This window comes from Chaetura pelagica, unplaced genomic scaffold (assembly GCF_000747805.2).
Source record: "Chaetura pelagica isolate M959 unplaced genomic scaffold, ChaPel_1.0 scaffold116, whole genome shotgun sequence".
NCBI classification, from domain to species: Eukaryota; Metazoa; Chordata; class Aves; order Apodiformes; family Apodidae; genus Chaetura; species Chaetura pelagica.
The window spans coordinates 3,750,720-3,768,235 of NW_009953655.1; the positions used below are offsets into that span (position 1 = coordinate 3,750,720).

The 17,516-nt window shown below is 38.0% G+C and overlaps 1 protein-coding gene and 1 non-coding gene across 6 annotated transcripts in view; both read left to right on the forward strand.

The window, feature by feature from the left end:
* Positions 1-5,690: 5,690 nt before the first annotated feature.
* The window catches only part of ADD1 (adducin 1 (alpha)), a 33,110-nt gene continuing 21,284 nt past the window's right edge, over positions 5,691-17,516 (forward strand). For all 5 annotated transcript variants that reach the window (XM_010000260.1, XM_010000262.1, XM_010000263.1 and 2 more), the window contains exons 1-8: positions 5,691-5,900; positions 7,458-7,620; positions 8,739-8,890; positions 12,748-12,828; positions 14,526-14,675; positions 15,644-15,787; positions 15,913-16,011; positions 16,361-16,537. In XM_010000260.1, the coding sequence (XP_009998562.1) occupies positions 5,706-5,900; positions 7,458-7,620; positions 8,739-8,890; positions 12,748-12,828; positions 14,526-14,675; positions 15,644-15,787; positions 15,913-16,011; positions 16,361-16,537 (1,161 nt within the window). In that variant the 5' untranslated portion in view covers positions 5,691-5,705. The remainder of the gene's footprint in view (positions 5,901-7,457; positions 7,621-8,738; positions 8,891-12,747; positions 12,829-14,525; positions 14,676-15,643; positions 15,788-15,912; positions 16,012-16,360; positions 16,538-17,516) is intronic.
* On the forward strand, positions 10,971-11,042 carry TRNAP-AGG. The gene has a single exon. It is a non-coding gene; the product is annotated as a tRNA-Pro (tRNA).

A 17,516-nucleotide genomic window follows, 5' to 3' on the forward strand; every position in this document is an offset into this window, starting at 1 on the left:
CTGCAAGGTACCAGAAGAGAACAGGGTTTATTTGTTTTTTTTCTTTGAAGTGCCTTGATTTTTGTAAGGTTTTTATCAGATAGCTCTCCTAAATTAAAGAAAAAAACAACAAAAACAAACCCCAAAACCACTAGGGATTGGATTCTTTTGCATGTGCTGTCTTAGAGCTGGCAATGTATTTTACATTTTTTAAATGCCTTTTCGGTTCCCTTTTCTTCATGTCACAACCTCTTTCCTGCTTCTTATAGCATAATTTTATTCCGAATTGGCCCCAGCAGACATAAAACTGCACTAGTATGAAGAAGTGTACTCAGCCTGTTGGTAGCACCGAATTTTTGGGTTAGATCAAATCCCATTGACTGCAGTCCTAGTAAAAACAATTCTTTCTGGGAGAGGTGGAGCAAAAATAACATAACAAAACCACCCTGTAAGTGATTACAAAAATTTCTTCTTAGAAATTAAGTTAACTGCTCCCTGCTAGTGTACATGTGAGACATTTTAAATCTTCCCAAGGTTCCCATAATACTAATGATAATGGTTCAGGTGAGAAACACTGAACCTGTAAACTACAAGAGGCATAAGTAATTAGATCTGTCCAAACTTTGGGGTATTGAAAAGAATTAATATTAAGGTTTTTAATGTTTTATTAATGGCAGGGAGTTTCCAGCCCAGATCCAATGTTGGCATTTTAAAGTTATTTTATATAATTTTTTAGATATAAGGATTGTTTTTTTAATGTACTGCTAAATTATTGTAGTTTCTTATTCACTATCTTATCTGTTTAAATTTATTTAATTATATGTGCATCATGTAACTCTGCAGATTCAGTACTGAGGTACATAAGCTGCTTAAAAATTGAGAAATTTCTTCTTTCTGGATGTTAACATGAGCAATTTTATAGCATGCCTGTTCTAAAACTTCCTTATTTTGTTCAAAATAAACGCTGTAACAACAGTTCTCTTAGGTGGATCCTGTGAGAAAACTCTTGGGTTAGAAGAGAACAGGGAGGAAATTGATTTTGAAAGATAACATATTTTTTTGAAAGTAACCCAAAATATTAATACTACTTTTGGGATGTTTTTTATAAACAATACTTGGTATCTGTAAATGTGCTGTAAATACTATAAAGCTGATTTCCTGACAAAAAATGTTTTTTACAAGCAACCTGTTTATAGTACATGCATACACATACCCCTGTCCTGAGATAAATACAATATACTGTTGGCTTGGTGGCTTCAATTTGGTGTGTTTTTAAAAAATTTCTAGTGTTTATATGTACATATATGTTAGAAGAATGGATCTAATAGCTTCAGTTACTCTAAGGTGTGATTAGTATTTATCTCTCCACCCCTTAATACATGCTGTTCCCTCTGCCTGTCTCTTCATATTTGAAGATAGCTGCTTCTGAGAGATGGGCTTTTTGTTCACTTAAATTTCCAGCTGCAGGTTTTTCAGTTGAGGGTGTGGCTTTTTCTGGCACAGTGATGTTAGAACAGGCTCCCACATAAAAACACTTATCATGGCAAAAGTCCTTTGACATTACAGCTTATCTTACTTGGGGGCTGTAGTACACTACATCAGAAAGGAACTGTCTCTACTGCAGAGTTGTGGATATGAAGACAGTCTTATTTTTTCCTTTTTTTACTGTTGGGGCAGCCTGTTGTGATTTTTGTTGTGACTTCCCACTTTATAGGACCATTGGCCATTCCTCAATATGTGTTCAGATTAACTGTTCAGATTCACTTTTTAAAAAATTTATTGGTCTCCATATTACTGAAGCTCTTACTGGAGAGTTTATGCCTTACTCTCCCAAAGGTCTTCTGAGGAAACTCATAAATAAATTTCAGTGGCTTGTGCAAGATGTTGTCAAACTGTTTCTAATTAAAAAATCAATACCTTTATCATCAGTAGTTGACAGCCATTAAAGTAAACTATTAGTATTACAGTTACATTAGAACAGTTAATTAGGAGACCTCATGGGAAAGGGGATGTCATTAATTGTGAGCATCTACAAAACTGAGCTATGAAACTGATAATTAACCTTAGGTATCAAATGATCACTTAGTGTTAAACATTGGATTTCCTGTCAAATTATTGCTGCTACATAGTAGTGAAGCAGTAAAAGCTTCCCAGGACCTTCCAGAATGCCATCTTATATTTGGGAAGGAGTAATACAAGTTAGGCAAGTCACTGTGATCCCAATGCATTGCTGCCTGTGCAGTCTTCTAGGGACCAGCTTCTTTACTGTGTGAGTAAGAAATAGCAAAGTAATTACGTATGTAATTAATTTGGAAATAACTTTGGTGCTCTGCAAGTGAGATGGAATTAGTATAAATTAAATGCAAAATTATGCTTGCAAATGTGCATACACTCTTTAAAGAAGGCTGCACTTACACACAAGATGCAGTGTTGCACTTAAAATATTCTGGAAGTTGAATGTTTCAGCAGGCAGGAGTAGGCTGTTGTTCTCTGCTGGTGGTGGTAAGCGTGGACTTCATAGTTCTCCTATGCTTTGCTTTGAAGTTAATACACATTTGTGGCTGTGGTCAGCAGGATGCACTATACATTTTGAATTAGTGTTTCTGTTCATCTTTATTTGTGGGCTTGTCTTTGCATGCTTTCTGAACTGATTCTTAGGATAAGCACAGGCTGGTGAAGTCCAGACTTAGATTGGGTCAAGGCAGCTATTATTGTAAGAAAATAAGTCATATGTTTGGATTTGCAAACTGACGTTTTTCAGCAAAAACCTGGATTTGGAGGCATCAGGATAGCTAATAGATCTCAGAAGTGGGTTGTGGAAAGTGACAGTGAGCCTCTGAAGGCATTTTTGGAGTATGAAATGGCAGATGGTGCAGGCTGGAAGTTGCAGTGATGAAGAGTGCATGTTAGGGATCGGAAGTTACCAAAGGTTAGCTGACTCCTTCACTTGTTTAAAACTTTCTAGGGCTACCTTAAAAGGCTTTCCATGTGGATAAAAGCAGTTTCTTTTCACTATGCCCTATATTTTTTCCTGGGTGGAGAAAAACTAGTAATTAAAATAAGTTATGATAATAAAGATGTGTGTATGTGCTTACTTGAAAGAAAATAAATCCTACCATTACTTCTAAAGCCTAAACTGATTGGTTTAAAATGAAATACTTTCAACAGTGCAGAGGTGTCTGTGTTAATTTAGCAACTCAGTGGGTGGAAATCACTGAACATCTAAAACTTCAGTGTCTTAATTGCTAACACAGATTTTGACAGTAGTATCCTCTTTTGCAGAGGCAAGGAAAATATTTCAACTGTCTCAGTTCAGTGATTTATTCATTTTCAGATAAGAAACCAGTTGAGTTTTTATACTTGTTTTCTAATGTAAGAATTAAAGAGGATGAGACCTGCTAATTCTGAAATCTTGAAATAGATAACTTTCTTCATTGCAAAGATATTAATGCCATATGCATTTAAAAATAATTTATGTCAACTTGCCTTTTCTGTGTGCATCCATATCTGAGGTGATTTTAGATAATATATATTCAAGTAAATTAATAGTCAGATTGAAATCCACAAGCAGGTACAGTTTAAGATGAGTCACTAAGAAAAATCTGAAAACAGTAAAAGAATAGACATATAAAAACTACTAGCTATAATGTAGAATAATCTTTACTTAAATGAATTTACACAGAAACTTTTCTACTACATAGCAGGAATAATTGCAATGACACAACATTAAAATCTGCTGATAGTATAACTAATCCTCGCAAAACTGAAGATGTATAATGAAATTGACTGTTTAAACTGGGGTTTCCTTACTGTGTGAACCTCAAATCTAAATCAGTGTTATTGAAATGGGTCTGTTCTGCCTTACTGGGATGTGGAGCTCGATTCTGCTGCTATATTCTCTTTATCTAATCTTCCACCTCCAGGAAAAAAATGTACTAGTTTTTCTTGGCTAGTTTTTCTTCTTAGTAAAAGTTGCTAAATGTGATTGTGACAAGGGATTTCAACCTTGCATATTTTGTGTGTGATGTTATTAATTGCAGTGTGCTGAACTAGCAAGCCATTCAGAGTTGAACATTCATATTACATTCAGTGAAGTACAGTTTGTCTTTGTGACATTTTGTTTTGTCATGTGCAATATGCAAAGAAAATAAATACTTTTTGAAAAAGTTTAATTTTAATTTGGTATGTCATGGTCAGGAAACAGACGTTTGAGTCTCAAGGTCTTGCAAGGTTGGCTTTATTGAACTGCGTGTCAGGGGGTAGGCTGTTGGTGGAAGACAGGAAGGAAAATCTTAAAAAGAATTTTGGAATGAAGATTGTAATATTGTGCACAAGAAATTGGAGTAATATTACGTGGAGGGATTCTTGTGAATGAAAGATGTTGTGTATGAGCAATACCAGTTGAGTTTTCAGTCTTTCTAGTACATACGTTCAGTTGCTGATTACATCATATAAATCTGAAATGAACCCTGGCCAGTGGGTGGGGGTTTGTGTTTCTGTGTGTGCTTTCCAGATCCCAAAACCCACGTGCTCATGTCATAGAATCATAGAGTCATAGAATAGTTAGGGTTGGAAGGTGCCTTAAAGATCATCTCGTTCAAACCCCCTTGCATGAGCAGGTACACCTCTCACTAGATCAAGTTGCTCAAGGCCCCATCCAACCTGACCTTGAACACCTCCAGGAAGGGGACATCCATAACCTCCTTGGGCAACCTATTCGAGCGTCTCACCACCCTCATAGGAAAGAACTTTTTCCTAATGTCCAACCTGAATCTCCCCTCTCTAAGCTTCAAACCATTGCCCCTTTTCCTCTCACTATATACCTGTTTAAAAGCCCTACCGCAGCTTTGTAGGACTTGTAGGCCTCCTTCAGATACTGGAAAGTTGCTATAAGGTCACCACGGAGCCTCCTCTTCTCCAGGCTGAACAACCCCAACTTCCTCAGCCTTTTGTCATAGGGGAGGTGCTCCAGCCCTCTGATCATCTTCGTGGCTCTCCTCTGGACATGCTCGAGGAGTTCTATGTGCTTCTTATGTTGGGGACTCATGATGTGCATGTTGTTGAGTGAACCTAAAATAAATACCTTTGTGACAAGCACAGCTCAGGTTGTAGAGTCAGTAGTTCTGAGTTGGGCTCCAGAAATGAGTTTGCAGTCTGAGCATGTTTGGGTGGGTTGAGTCTTCATATTAATGAACATGTGTGATATCCTGTTTTCTGTAATTATTTAAATTCTAATTTATGCAATGCTCTTTCCATTATGTCTGCTTCAACTTTCTAAGTAAAAGAATCAAAGCAAAACTAATGAGCATGAGTTTAGACCTCATGTGTCTTGACCTTCTCTAGCATTGTCTATGAGAAGGTTTGAGGGACTTCCATGCTTCCAAAAACTGAGCTGTGTAGACAGCTTAAAGAACTGGAAGCAGCTGAAACGGGTTCTTCTGTATTAGTTTTGTGCATAGCATGTACGTATGTAGCATATTTGACTTTGCATACATGTTATCCTGCTTTTCTAATCTTACATTTTAAAATCTTTCTGTCTCTTCTAAAATATTGCTATTCAGCTGCACAAACATAGTTTCTGTGTTTGGGAAGCCATGCTAATTTCAGATGGGTTTGAACTGTTACCCTGAATCAAGAAACACATATGAAATTTTAAAATGTTTCCTTCCTTGATTTATTTATTCCACTTCTCTGCTCCCTCTTCACAGGTTCCTAAAAACTGTGCTATGAATGGTGATTCTGGTGTGGGGGTGGTGACTTCACCACCTCCAACAACGGCCCCTCATAAAGAGAGGTATTTTGATCGAGTTGATGAAAATAATCCAGAGTATTTGAGGGAGAGGAATATGGCACCTGACCTTCGCCAGGATTTTAACATGATGGAACAGAAGAAGAGAGTTTCCATGATCCTTCAAAGCCCAGTAAGAAAATAAAATGCTTCATCTTTAAAGTGATTAATTATTTATATATTTAATATCACTATGGAATTGGAGAGCTTTGTGGTATCTTGGATCCATTTGGTCTTTTTTTCTGGTTGGGCTTTTTTCTAAACTGTCCTAATTGTAGCCTAAGTTTTCCTCACATTATCTGGTTGAATTTTTATTGTCTAATCATGAAGAAGCTTCTGTGTCTTGCTTTCTGAACTCTCTGTGTAATCATTGAAATTTTTGTTCATATTCTCCATCTAGTACACGTCAGACATTTTTTCACTTGTTTCACGTTTAGCATTCATTTAAACAATTTAAATAAGTAACTTGTCTAAGAGTAGGTTACACAAGGCAGGTCTGTCCTGTGTTCTATTTTTCATTCACGATTCTGACATATGAAATATTTTTATATATCTCTTTCTGAAAGGATGCACAGTAATAAACGATGAATGACTGAAATTTAATCCTAAAGAGGTTTCTGTCAAGGAGAAAGGACACAAAATAATTTCTCTCAAAACATTTGTTCCTTTTGTAATAACTGATGGCTAACTTTAGATACTAAAAATTTTATGACATGAGTTAAGAATAAGGATGTAGTGGTATTTCTATGTTAAATCAACCGATTTTATTTAGATTCACTCAGTGTCCTATAAGGAGCCTACAGGAAAGCTGGGGAGGGGCTTTTCATCAGAGAGGGCAGTGATAGGACAAGCAATAATGGTTTTAAACTGAAAGAGGGAAGATCTAGGTTAGACATCAGGAGATTTTGGAAGCCCTCTCCCTGGAGGTGTTTAAGGCCAGGTTGGATGAGGCTTTGTGCAGCCTGGTCTAGTGTGAGGTGTCCCTGCTCATGGTGAGGAGGTTGGAACCTGGTGATCTTTAGGATCCCTTCCAACCTTAACCATTCTATGATTCTATGAATGACCGAAATACTTCTTTTTCAGTACAAATTCCGGTGTTTTTGTGAAAAGCAGCAGTTATCAGTAATAGTAAAAATATCTTGTTTTCTTTCTTTCAAAGTTAAAACAAACCCCCCCACCAAAACAATCCAAAGCCGAAAAGAAGAAAAAGCAGGAAAAAAACAAACGGTTTGTTTAAACATATTTTTAAAATTCAAGGGCTATTCCTTCGTGGATGCCTTTTTGACTTTCAGTTCCTTGTGAGCCCAACTACCAATTTTCTTTCTCTCTTCTGGTTCTACTACTTTTCCTTTCACATTTCTTGTTCAAGTCAATTGTACCTTCTGCTCCTTCTTCCAGAAATCTGTATTTGTAGTGTGTAGTCAGTCTTTGGTGCTAATTGAAGGAGAACGCTGGAATAACTATTCACAAAAAACTAAGTGACTTGTATCATTGACTTGTATTAGTGTATCGTCATTGTATCACTGACTCGTATGCCGCTCAAGGGAGCAACGTTTCCACGTAACGCTACGGTGTAGTTCTGCCCTGAGATGTTTTTCCGAAGGTGCATCTAAGTGTTAAAATGAAGCTGTGTATGAAGGGTTGAAGTTCATCTGAACATGCTTTACAATATGCTATGTCCTGTTGCTAGGCTTTTTGTGAAGAACTGGAATCTATGATTCAGGAGCAGTTTAAGAAGGGGAAGAACCCAACAGGTTTATTGGCTTTACAGCAGATTGCAGATTTCATGACAACAAATGTACCAAATGTGTACCCGGCAGCACCACAGGGCGGAATGGCTGCTTTAAACATGAGTGAGTGCCCTTAATTTATAATAGTTGACTTTTGGTTTTAAGTCTTTAAATAGTGACAGTATGAATGAAATTAACAGTGCTGTGAAGTTCAAATGCTATCCTGTTCTGCTCACAGGAACACTGCATACATAAAATGAAGTGATTTAGTTTTGAAATGTGGTTTGCAATGTGATTCATGCATATAATTTAATTCAAAAGCTATTTCAAGTATGATGGTATCTTAATTGAAAAGTAAGGCTGATAAGTCAACACTAATAAAAAATTTGAAGATTTAAATATTACTTGTGTTTACCACATGGTTTGTCTGCAGGAAAATGCAATGCTCGTTAGTAGTTTAGTAACAGTGAAGGTCTTCAGAAACTAATTAGTTTTACAATTGAAATATGGGTTGCAGCTTTCTTCTGTGAAGTGAAGCTATATAGACAAGAAACAGCAACAGGCAAAACAAGAATGAAAACAAAAGCCAAAGTGTGCAAATGCATATACACACAGGTTTTATGTTAAGATAATATAAATCCTTGCCTGTGCTCCAAAACAAATCTGTAGTTTAGGCTGTCACATGGCCTGTTACTGCTTTATCAAAGTTACTTTTAGCCATGTTTCTAATTGCACTGGAACTGGAACTAGAGTATTTGTAATTATTTACCATAATCCTCCTCTCTCTAGCTTGTACTTAACGTTTCCTAATTAAATGAACTTGTATGCATCTTTTTAGATGTATAATTCTCCTTTTCAGAAATACCAAATTGTGTATCTCAAAAAGTGGAATCTTTGGGGTCACATTTTTCTATTAACAATTAATTTTGTTGGCTAGAAGTCATTAGTTTGAGAGAGGAAAAGAATATTTTGCTAAGGAACACACTGTCACCTTAGCACTAATGATTATTCAAGGAGGAAATGAATGCTGAATCTACTGAAGATAAATGGTCTTATCCAAGACTTGTTATATTCATGTAATGTAAATTGTGACATTACACTAAATAAAGTTTGCTATCCATTCTTTAAGTTGATATGTTGATATAAACTAAAAACAACACTGTAATAGTGTTGCATGTTGTTAGGCTTTAATTAATGTTGAATGCAACCCCTTGTGTGCTTTTTGTATACCTCCTTTTCAGGTCTTGGCATGGTGACGCCAGTGAATGATCTGAGAGGATCAGACTCCATTGCTTATGAAAAAGGGGAGAAGTTGTTACGATGTAAATTGGCAGCTTTCTACAGATTAGCAGATCTCTTTGGCTGGTCTCAGCTTATTTACAATCATATAACAGTGAGTAATCAACAGATAACTGAACCAATTGTTTTCACATACAAGAGAATTACTTCTCTCCCCCATCTGTCATTTTCTCTTTGTGTGGAAGAGTAGCAGAGTGGTATTGAAAGCAGCATAACAGTGAAGAGCTTTTGTCATTGTGTCTCAAGAATGAGAACTGGAACAGCTTGGATGTCAGCTACCATAGCCCAAATAGAGTCTTAAGAGAGTGTACATGAAAGTTCTTATGATGAAATTAAGATTCCTGACTCAGTCTATTAGTATCTTAAATGTTCTGAATAATTGTGTATTATTCTGCAAGGTCATGTCTTAGCTTTCTTGATAACTACTAAAATATCTTTTTGCTAGTCATTCAGATGATTTTATCGTTCAAGGTGCCAAACTTTTTGAAAAAGAAGCCATAATATTTCTGAACATGAGCAAATCTTAATGCAGTGTGCCAACAATTTTCCTTGTTACTGAGTAATCACTGGCATCCATGAAAATAATGACAAGGACATCAAACCAAGGACGTTTTATATGCCAGAAGAATGATCAACATGAGTCTCATGAGTAAAGTCACAGCTGTGGCGTGCAACCCAGTCAATTGTTTTCCTAACAGAGCTGAGTTGTTTTTTTTTCTACATAGTAGAGATTGTCCTTTATGTATTTGAAGTTATTCTGGTTGCAGTCTGAATGAGGCGATGATTTTATTATTCTGCTTTTTGAGATTTCAAGATATGCTATTTGTGAACCGATGTAGATGATCAATTATATGGTTAGGCATAGGATCATGGCAAAGTTGGTGAGATCGTTTAGTAAGGGAACATATCCAAGATAATGGTTCTTGTAAACAGGTCTGTGCAACCCCCTTATTTTTCATATGACAGGAGAATTGATTTTACAAAAGGAACATTAATGCTGTAAAAATAATACTAGGCAAGCAGGCTTGGAGATGGCTTTCTGGAGTAAAGTTCAGCCCTGGGAATGTTTGTGTTTAGGTAAATAGGTAAATGTAATGAAGAGAGGCATGGCTAGGGAAGGGCATGTGGATGATGGAATGCCATAGGTTTGCTTTCTGTTGCTGGGGGGAAGCACAGGAAGGTTAGGTTATGATACCAGTTGAGGTATCAACAGCCGTAGCGCTTGGAGTATGAGATTCTCAAAGTGTTTTAGACAGTTTTGAGGGGCAAAGTGGCACTGAAAAGCTCTTGGTCCGTGGCTTGCCACTAGCAATCACAAGTTTTAGTTCACCCATCTTTTATAAACTCCTGCAGTCAACAGCATTCTGAAAGGTGACTTACAATTTACCTTCAGAAGCTGATCTAGAATAAGGTTGTTATAGTTACAGTTTACAAAATAGTCTTTGTTCCATACACTGATACATGAAGTAGTACTGTGGTAAGGCACTACTTTGGAATGTGGTGAATTCCTGCCACTTCATTCAGAACTAGAGTTTAACCCCAGGTTTTTTGTAAGCTCTAATACTGGTTGATGGCATTCAATTTAAAAGCTGTCAATTCACTTAACCAAAGAGAAAGATACAGTAGCCTTCTGTGAGAGGAATGAGCTTGTGTGTTACAAGAGGAAGGAATTGTGAGGATGCAAGTGCGTATGACGATCTGGGCATATCGGAGAATCGTGTGGAGTATTTTTGCTTTTCTGAATTTTTATCAATCACTGTCAGCCGCTCTTTGCGGAATTGTTTAGACTGGTGTAGTCCTGATGCAGAGTTACAGAGCATTGAGAGCTTGTATGTCAAGTACAATAATGTAGAGTAAACTTGGATGCCTCCAGGGCTAGGCAGAATTAGAGATCACAGGTTTACAGAAGGTTCACATCATTCGCCAAGTCTTGGTTTGCTTTGAGGGTATGAGCTGTTAATTGGATCTAAACCTGAAGTAAGGTGGTTTATGAGTCTTGCTGTGTTTATCTTGTGCTTGAGCTTTCTTATTAGCTTTTAGGGCATTTTGGATAATGCCTGTTCTTGCATAGATAAGCAAAAGATATTCTGCATCTTTTACACTTCTATGTAATGGAAATACTTAGGTGACTCATAAGTACCTTTGTGACAACCCTGGGTGCCTGCTAGCACCCTGGCTCGTTGGTCTAGGGGTATGATTCTCGCTTAGGGTGCGAGAGGTCCCGGGTTCAACTCCCGGACGAGCCCTGCTTTTTCATGCAGGACATAGGGAAGGCTGGGATACTCAATGACTACTTTGCCTCAGTCTTCACCAGCAAAGGCTCTGATCACACTATCCAAGTTAGAGAAGGCAGAGGCATGGATTGTGAAAAGGAAGATCTCCCCACTGTTAGGAGAAGAGCAGGTTTGTGATCATCTGAAGGAGCACAAGTCCATGGGACTTGGGATTCATCCATGGCTCCTGAACAAACTGGTAGATGAAGTTGCAAAGCCTCTGCAAAGTCTTGGCAGTCTGGAGAAATTCCCACTGACTGGAAAAGTGGTAGCAGAATCCCCATTTTCAAGAAGTGGAGAAAGGAAGACCCAAGGAACTATAGATCAGTCAGTCTCACCTCTGTGCCCAGCAAGATCATGGAGCAGATCCTTCTGAAATTTTGGCTAAGGCATATGGAAAGCAAAGGGGTGACTGACAGCCAACAGCTTCACCAAGGGTAAATCCTGCCTGACTTATTTGGTGGCCTTCAGCAATGGGGTCACGGCATTGGTGAACGAAGGAAGAGCAACTGATGTCATCTACATGGACCTGTGCAAAACCTTCAGTGCTGTCCCACATGGCATCCTGGTATCAAAACTAGAACAGTACGGATTGGATGGATGGACCACTCACTGGGTAAGGAACTGGCTGGGTGGTCGCATTGTGATCAATGTCCAGAGGAAGACCAGTGATGAGTGGTGTTCCCCAAGGGTTGGTACTGGGACTGATGCTACTTCACGTCTTTGTCGGCAACATGGACAGTGGCAGTGAGAGCACCCCAGGAAGTTTGCTGATGACACGAAAATGTGTGGTGAGATTGACACCCTGGAAGGGAGAGATGCCATCCAGAGGGACCTTGACAGGCTTGAGAGGTGGGCCCATGCAAACTGCATGAAGTTCAACAAGGCTAAGGGCAAGGTTCTGCACCTGGGTCAGGGCAATCCCAAGCACAAATACAGGCTGGGTGGAGAATGGATCAAAAACAGTCTGGTGGAGAAGGACTTAGGAGTGATGGTGGATGAGAAGCTCAACATGAGCTGGCAACATGAACTGTCAGCCCAGAAGCCAATCATGTCCTGGGCTGTATCAAAAGAAGCATGGCCAGCAGGGCCATGGAGGTGATTCTCCCCCTTTACTCTGCTCTCGTGAGAGCCCACATGCAGTGCTGTGTCCACTTCTGGAGCCCCTAACTTAAGAAGGACATGGAGCAGGGGAGGGACTTTTTGCAAGGGCTTGTAGTGAAAAAACAAGGGGTAATGGATCAAAACTGGAAGAGGGGAGATTTAGGTTAGACATTAGGAGGAAATTCTTTACTGTGAGGTTGGTGCTGTATAGCAAGTCACCAGGTGCTTGTAAAGGAAAATAGATTTGAACTTGAAGCTTTTGGATGGCTGATCAACGACTTATTTTAGAAACTTTGCTCCCTGAAGTAGAACTGTATCAAGGTATGTGTGTATTTATACTATGTGTGTATTTATACTGTGTGTATTTATACTATGTGTGTATTTATACTATGTATGTATTTATACAATCTATGTTTGTATGTATTGCGAATAATAGAAGATACAAGGATGCATAACATAGCTACATCTTGGGGATATGGAAAATTCATAATGAAAGTAACTTTCATGGTTTTGTTTCTTCTTGTATGCTTTAATAAAATATTCTTAATAACTTCTGTTCTTGTTTTATCTATAGGCCAGAGTAAATTCTGAGCAGGAGCACTTCCTTATTGTACCTTTTGGACTCCTCTATAGTGAAGTTACTGCATCTAGTCTGGTAAGCAGTTACTGTTTTTCACAGATGTAAAATATGAATATTTGAACCTTCTCTTGTCTGTGTATCTGTCACTGTTTAAATTCTGTCCTAGGGAATATTTTACTGTGTTATGTGTTTAGAATAGTTCTGCTGAATATGTTTTGTTTTGGTACAACTGAAGTATTTCCGAGAGAGGTTTCCTTGCACATGTTCACCACCAGGTGTCCTCCAGTTGATCTAGCTGCGAAGGGGAACCAGGTCATTTGAGTGGCTGATCACATCATGCTCTTGAAAGCTGTTGAGTCAGACTTGTCGAGGGAAACAGTATGTGTTTCAGACATAAGTGATGCAAACAGTTTCAAGACATTGTGTCAGATGTCTGATTTAGTTGCCCTCCTTTAATGATGTAAGTAGCCGAGGGTGTAAATAAATTATGTTTTATGAGATCTAATAGCTGCAGTTGAAGACACAGCTCCCTTAAGTGCTAGCCAGTGGAAAGCACTTTGTAAAGTATTTCTCTTCAGTACAGTCTGTGCTGCTGAAGGCAGCTTGAGTTAATGTGGATGATTTTCTTGCATTGAAACAAAATAGAAACTTTCACGTTCTTCTTTCCACCCGGGTACTGTAAGGTAAGTAACATCTAGCAGAGAGGTGAGGTAGGTATGTGCAGAGTAGGAACATTTCAGACTTGTGTCACTCTAGACACCTTAAGGTCCGAGGACACCCTCTCAGCTATCTGTAAAGTTGCCTCTGTCATACGTAATTCCACCATAACTATCGTAAAATTTTAATTGAGAAAGCTATAGGAAAAGCAATTGAGAGAACAGAGACCTGCCCTTTCTTGTTCCTACAAGACTTGTTGAAGAGGGCAAGGACCATGCTCTTGGGGTATTATATTGGATTTTTTTAAGATGTTCTGCTTTTATCTGTAATATAAGTACTGTGAGAACAAAGACTGCATGAAGGTAGCTAAATGCACACACACACAGAGTAGAGAGCATATTCACACAGAAAATGGCTAGAAGCAGGATTTAATAAGACTAAGGCACATAGCTGAGCCAGATGAGCGTGCTGACCAGCAGCCTGCTTACAAGACTGGCCCTCTCTTGCCCTGTACTCTCCATGTCTCCCATGTTTGTTCTTCCATTCTCCACCTTGAAACTCCATTTTCTCTCATCTTATTCTCTTCTGAATAAACAACCCATGCATAATCGCTGTTTCCCTTTTATTCCAGTTTTGCTACATCCATATCCAAATTTGGTATTTATAATATTATTACCTGGGCAATCTCAGTCTTACATGGTTATCAGTGGTATGGTGCTTGTCTTTCAAGAACCTATTCCCCCAAAAGGTCCCAATACTCCTCTTCAGGTATCTGTAAAGTTTGGAAGTTTCTTATATGAATCCTCTGAATCTCTCTGAAGTGCAGCCGTTTGTCACAATGCTGTTGGTAACTTCTGTCAGCTTCTCACACTGTTACCTGTTACATGCAGTGATTTCTTGTGTCATGCCTCGTTGTTCCTGATGTCTTCTTCATTAAACTTAACCTCAAGCTTTATCTGCTCACCTGCCTACAGCCTTATCCTGCACGTTTTGACACTGGGTAAAATATAATACTAAAAGAAAAATTATTTTAAAGCTTTAGTGGTAAATGCTGAATCAAGTTAGGATTTTGGCAGGCTTGATTCATTTATGAGACTAATTCTTTTTGTTCCCAGGTTAAAATCAACATCCAGGGAGATGTAGTTGATCGTGGAAGCACTAACTTGGGAGTAAACCAAGCTGGTTTCACTTTGCACTCTGCAATTTACGCAGCTCGACCTGATGTCAAGTGCATTGTTCATATTCACACTCCAGCAGGGGCAGCGGTAAGCACACTTTTCAGTTCCTCATCTCTCCTGTTCCCACCCCACCCAACTGGAAAATAGGTGGGTCCCCTGAATCATAGGCTTGGTTGCTTTTTGAAGTGCACAGAGCCTTTAAGTCTGCCTTCAAGTATGTGGTTCTGTTTGAATCAATCAGATGCTCCTTATTTGGTTGTTACATGAGTGGTCAAACAGTAAAGTGAGCTTTATAATTGGAAAATGCATATTTCATGCTTGTCTGTCCTTTATAAAAAATAACCATATCTTTCAACAGGGAGTTATGAGACCTTTAGCATATTTTGTTGGTTTTGTAAAGCACAATTTATCAAGGTTACTTAAATATTTGCAACTTTTCCAATACTTCTTGTTAGAACAACTGGTTGCAAGTCAGTTTTACCTGTTTGGAATTTCTTGAGAGAGTCACCTATTTCAAAGTTCACATTCTGATTTTATTTTTTTTAATTTATTTTTTTCACTGATTAACAGCAGCCATACAACCATTTTAAAGATAAATGAACAGATTCCTAAAATTATTAATTATAGAGCAGCCTTTAAAAATGTTCCTTAACTTCACCTTCAGTGCTGTGAAGTTATTCATGTCAATGCTTATAACTAAGCTTCTTTTTTTTTTTTTTTTTTGAGGGAAAAGTAAAAATAAAAATCACTGGAGTGAAAGGAATGAAGGATGTAGTTGATTTTGGGGTTTGTTAGGATTTTTTTCTGAGTCTTTTCACATTAGTGTTGGTGTCATGTACAAGCAGCCATACTGAATCAGACCCAAGATCAGTGTGACTTCTGTATTCAATCCAAAAGTTGTGAAAAATAGAGACCTTAGGGATGGAGTACAAGACCACTGTGCATGTATGTATGTATTACATTATGGGTTTTATTATAATTCTTACCACTATTATATTTTTTCTATTTTTTTTGCTGTTGCAAGAAATTGAGCTAGCTGTTTTACTATTTCTCAGGTGTCTGCAATGAAGTGTGGCCTCTTGCCAATTTCACCTGAAGCACTTTCTCTAGGGGAAGTAGCTTATCATGACTACCATGGTATCTTAGTGGATGATGAAGAAAAGGTGGTTATTCAGAAAAATTTGGGGCCAAAAAGCAAGGTCAGTATTTACATCTAGAATGAAATAAATGTATGTTTAGTGGGGTATGGGAGGTAGGTTCTTTAATCAAGAGCAAGAAAATACCTCCCTTACTGCTGTTAACTTTTTTTGCAATATCTCTCTAGGTCCTTATTCTCAGAAACCATGGCTTAGTATCAGTTGGAGAAACTGTTGAAGAGGCTTTCTACTATATTCATAACCTAGTGCTTGCCTGTGAGATTCAAGTAAGCATTTCAGCATGTTATGTAAGAATACAGTCTGCTATATTAACCTTCAATAGACTAAGAGATCTGCACTTTACTGGTTAAACTCTTGATCTAAACTAATGTGGTGATTGTGAAATCATTCTATTATCTGAGAATATCCCAAATGTTGATTTAACCAGCAGTGTTCAAATAGTGCAAAGGAATCAATTTGATATATGTCTGGTAAAAAAGAGGTATTTTCAAAGCCTTAAGATGACTTTTATACAAGTCTGTTAATTTATTTATGTTTTAAAACAATTAGATTTATTTTGCTGATGTCATTCCCCAGCCCCCCAAGAAACTGAAAGATGACTTTATTGTTTTTAAGGTACGTACACTGGCCAGTGCAGGTGGACCTGACAACTTGGTGCTTCTAGATCCTGGGAAGTACAAAGCCAAATCTCGTTCCCCTGAGTCTCCAGCAGGTGAGGGTACTGTGTCCCACCCAAAGTGGCAGATTGGCGAACAGGAATTTGAGGCTCTCATGCGAATGCTTGATAATCTGGTAAGACTGGTGCTATTGTCTAATTGTTTTATATGGTTATGTAGAACATACTTTAAAGAATGGACTGCATGTAGTTGGGACAGTTTATACAGCCTGCAGTGTGTTTTTTCCCAAAGATAAAGGGTCCTCAGAGAAGGAAAGAACATGAAAAATCTGGTAGTTTTTTGCAAGATCAGAGGGCATCCTTGTGTGATTTGACACTTCCAAATGAGAGGACTGTGGTGCTTGCTACACCTTAGCCTGTGTCTTCCCCCCTGTTCCCAAGGGTAAGATTGTAGGCTCCAAGGGTTGATTATAGACAGTGGTAACGAATATATAAAATAATATGGCCACTGTAATAATCAGACATAGTCTTCTGATCTGTGATTGAATTAATCTTTTTCTTTTGTAGACTTAACTGTGGTCTTCATGGTTATGTGATGCATTGCCCCTCATAGGATCCACACTGATGATATCTTAAAACACTATCCACCCCATTTACTATGTAGTAATAACTGTTTTTTTTCCCCTTAGGTCAGTGTTCTATCTGTAGTATGGAAAAAATAAAATTAGGCTACTTTATTAGTAATTTGAATATCTAATATATTCATATAATACAAAGTGAAAAGCTGAAATCTTAAATTAACAGAAAAATTCTCATTGATTTTAGTGAGCAATAAGGAGACTATTTAATGTAGTTGGCCATGGGTAGCTGACTTTCTATGTCATTGCCTGGTACCTTTGCAGGTTCAGTTGCATTTCCCTTTCTCTAGGGAAAATCAGTTTTATGTTTCTTACTGCAAACAGGAAGCAGAATCACAAAGGAAATAGCATTGTACATGCTAGGAATGTAGAAATAGAAGGGAATTTTCTGACATCTATTACAGGCTCTTCCTATTACAAATAACTACGTATTACATTGGATAGTTAACTACGTTAGGTAGTTGATAATTACTCAAGATGTGCTTTGATCATTAAGGAATGGAGCAGCAACCAAGAT